The following is a 1,337-nucleotide window of genomic DNA, read 5'->3' as shown; positions in this document are numbered from 1 at the left end:
TTTGAACTCTGGACCTTCGGAAGAACAGCCGGGTGCTCTTACCCACTGAGCCATCTCACCAGCCCCTTTTCTTCCTTTCTTAAGTATAAGACCAGAAACTACAATGGAATAAAAACGTTTTCCCAACACTTTGACATTTAAACCCCTGTCTCACACGTTGAAATCCCTCTTGTCATAGGACAGCACATGAAATATCAGAATCTTCATATATTCCTTCAGCCTCCTAACTCAGTGCTGTAGACAATTATAGGAGTTAAATAATTGCTTCATCATATATCAATATCCTGGGATAGGATTCCATGGTATAGCCTTTGAAAGATATATTTTATTGATTTTATAATATTCCTTTTACTTTGTGGTCTTAAGAGAGTATAATCAAGGAGACAGCCAAGAATTTAGGAATTCAGCACATAAATATATTCTCTACCCTTCTCGTCCCTGTGAGGCTTTTGTCGCCTCTGCTGCGAGCAGCTTCTTTATCTGTCAGGTCCTGGGTTTTGAGGATGGTGCTGATAAGACCGAGCTCATCCTTCAATGGTTGCTTTTCACCTCCAGGATGCTCTGGGCTTCTTGGGCTGACTTAAGACTTCATACGCAGCCTGGATCTCCAAGAAGTGTCTCTGGGCCTCTTCTGTCTGGTGCCGGTTGTGGTCTGGGTGCCAGACCTTCACCAGGTCCCGGTAACTCCGATGTATTTCTTCACTGGTTGCTCCTTCTGGGATGCCCAGAACCTCAGTGGAACAGAACTCACAAATAAGCATCTCATAAGTGCTTGGGGTCCCAGGGACTCTACCTGCTTCCTGCTAAATCAAACTAGTTAGAACTAGAATGACCCAGAGCCTCAGACGGGACTTTACTCCTTGGCTAAGGGTATAGTTCAGTAGTAGAGCATGTCCCTGACTGGAGTAAGGTCCCGGGTTTGATCCACAGCAGTGAGAGAAATACAAACGAACCCAAACAAACAATGCACCCCACCCCCAAAAAAAGCCTCAGGGTATCATGTCAGCCCCAGGATCCCTTTACTGGCAACCGCAATTGCCAGACTAGAACTCCATATCCTCCACAAAGTCTCCTCTCCACAAGAAAAATAAGTGTATGCACGCCCACCAGAAACCTGAGAAAATGCTTACAGGAACTGCATCAAAAAAAGTCCTAAGTTAGGGGTCTGGAGAGATGGCTCAGCAGTTAAGAGCACTAACTGCCTTCCAGAGGTCCTGAGTTCAATTCCCAGCAACCACATAATGGCTCAAAACCATCTGTAATAGGATCTGATGACCTCTTCTAGTGTGTCTGAAGACAGCAACAGTGTTGTATGTGTGTGTGTTTAATTTTTTAAA

General features: G+C 44.7%; 1 protein-coding gene across 2 annotated transcripts in view; it reads right to left on the bottom strand.

Annotated features, from left to right (window-relative positions):
* Positions 1–313: 313 nt before the first annotated feature.
* Dnajc22 (DnaJ heat shock protein family (Hsp40) member C22) overlaps positions 314–1,337 on the bottom strand; it is a 7,270-nt gene continuing 6,246 nt past the window's right edge. Inside the window, exon 3 of one of the 2 annotated variants that reach the window (XM_029548205.1) lies at positions 314–731. In XM_029548205.1, coding sequence (XP_029404065.1) covers positions 546–731 — 186 coding nt within the window. In that variant the 3' untranslated portion in view covers positions 314–545. The remainder of the gene's footprint in view (positions 732–1,337) is intronic. The other variant, XM_021217388.1, reaches the window with a different exon arrangement.

This window comes from Mus pahari, chromosome 17 (genome assembly GCF_900095145.1).
Source record: "Mus pahari chromosome 17, PAHARI_EIJ_v1.1, whole genome shotgun sequence".
NCBI lineage: Eukaryota > Metazoa > Chordata > Mammalia > Rodentia > Muridae > Mus > Mus pahari.
This window is presented reverse-complemented; position numbering and strand designations above follow the sequence as displayed.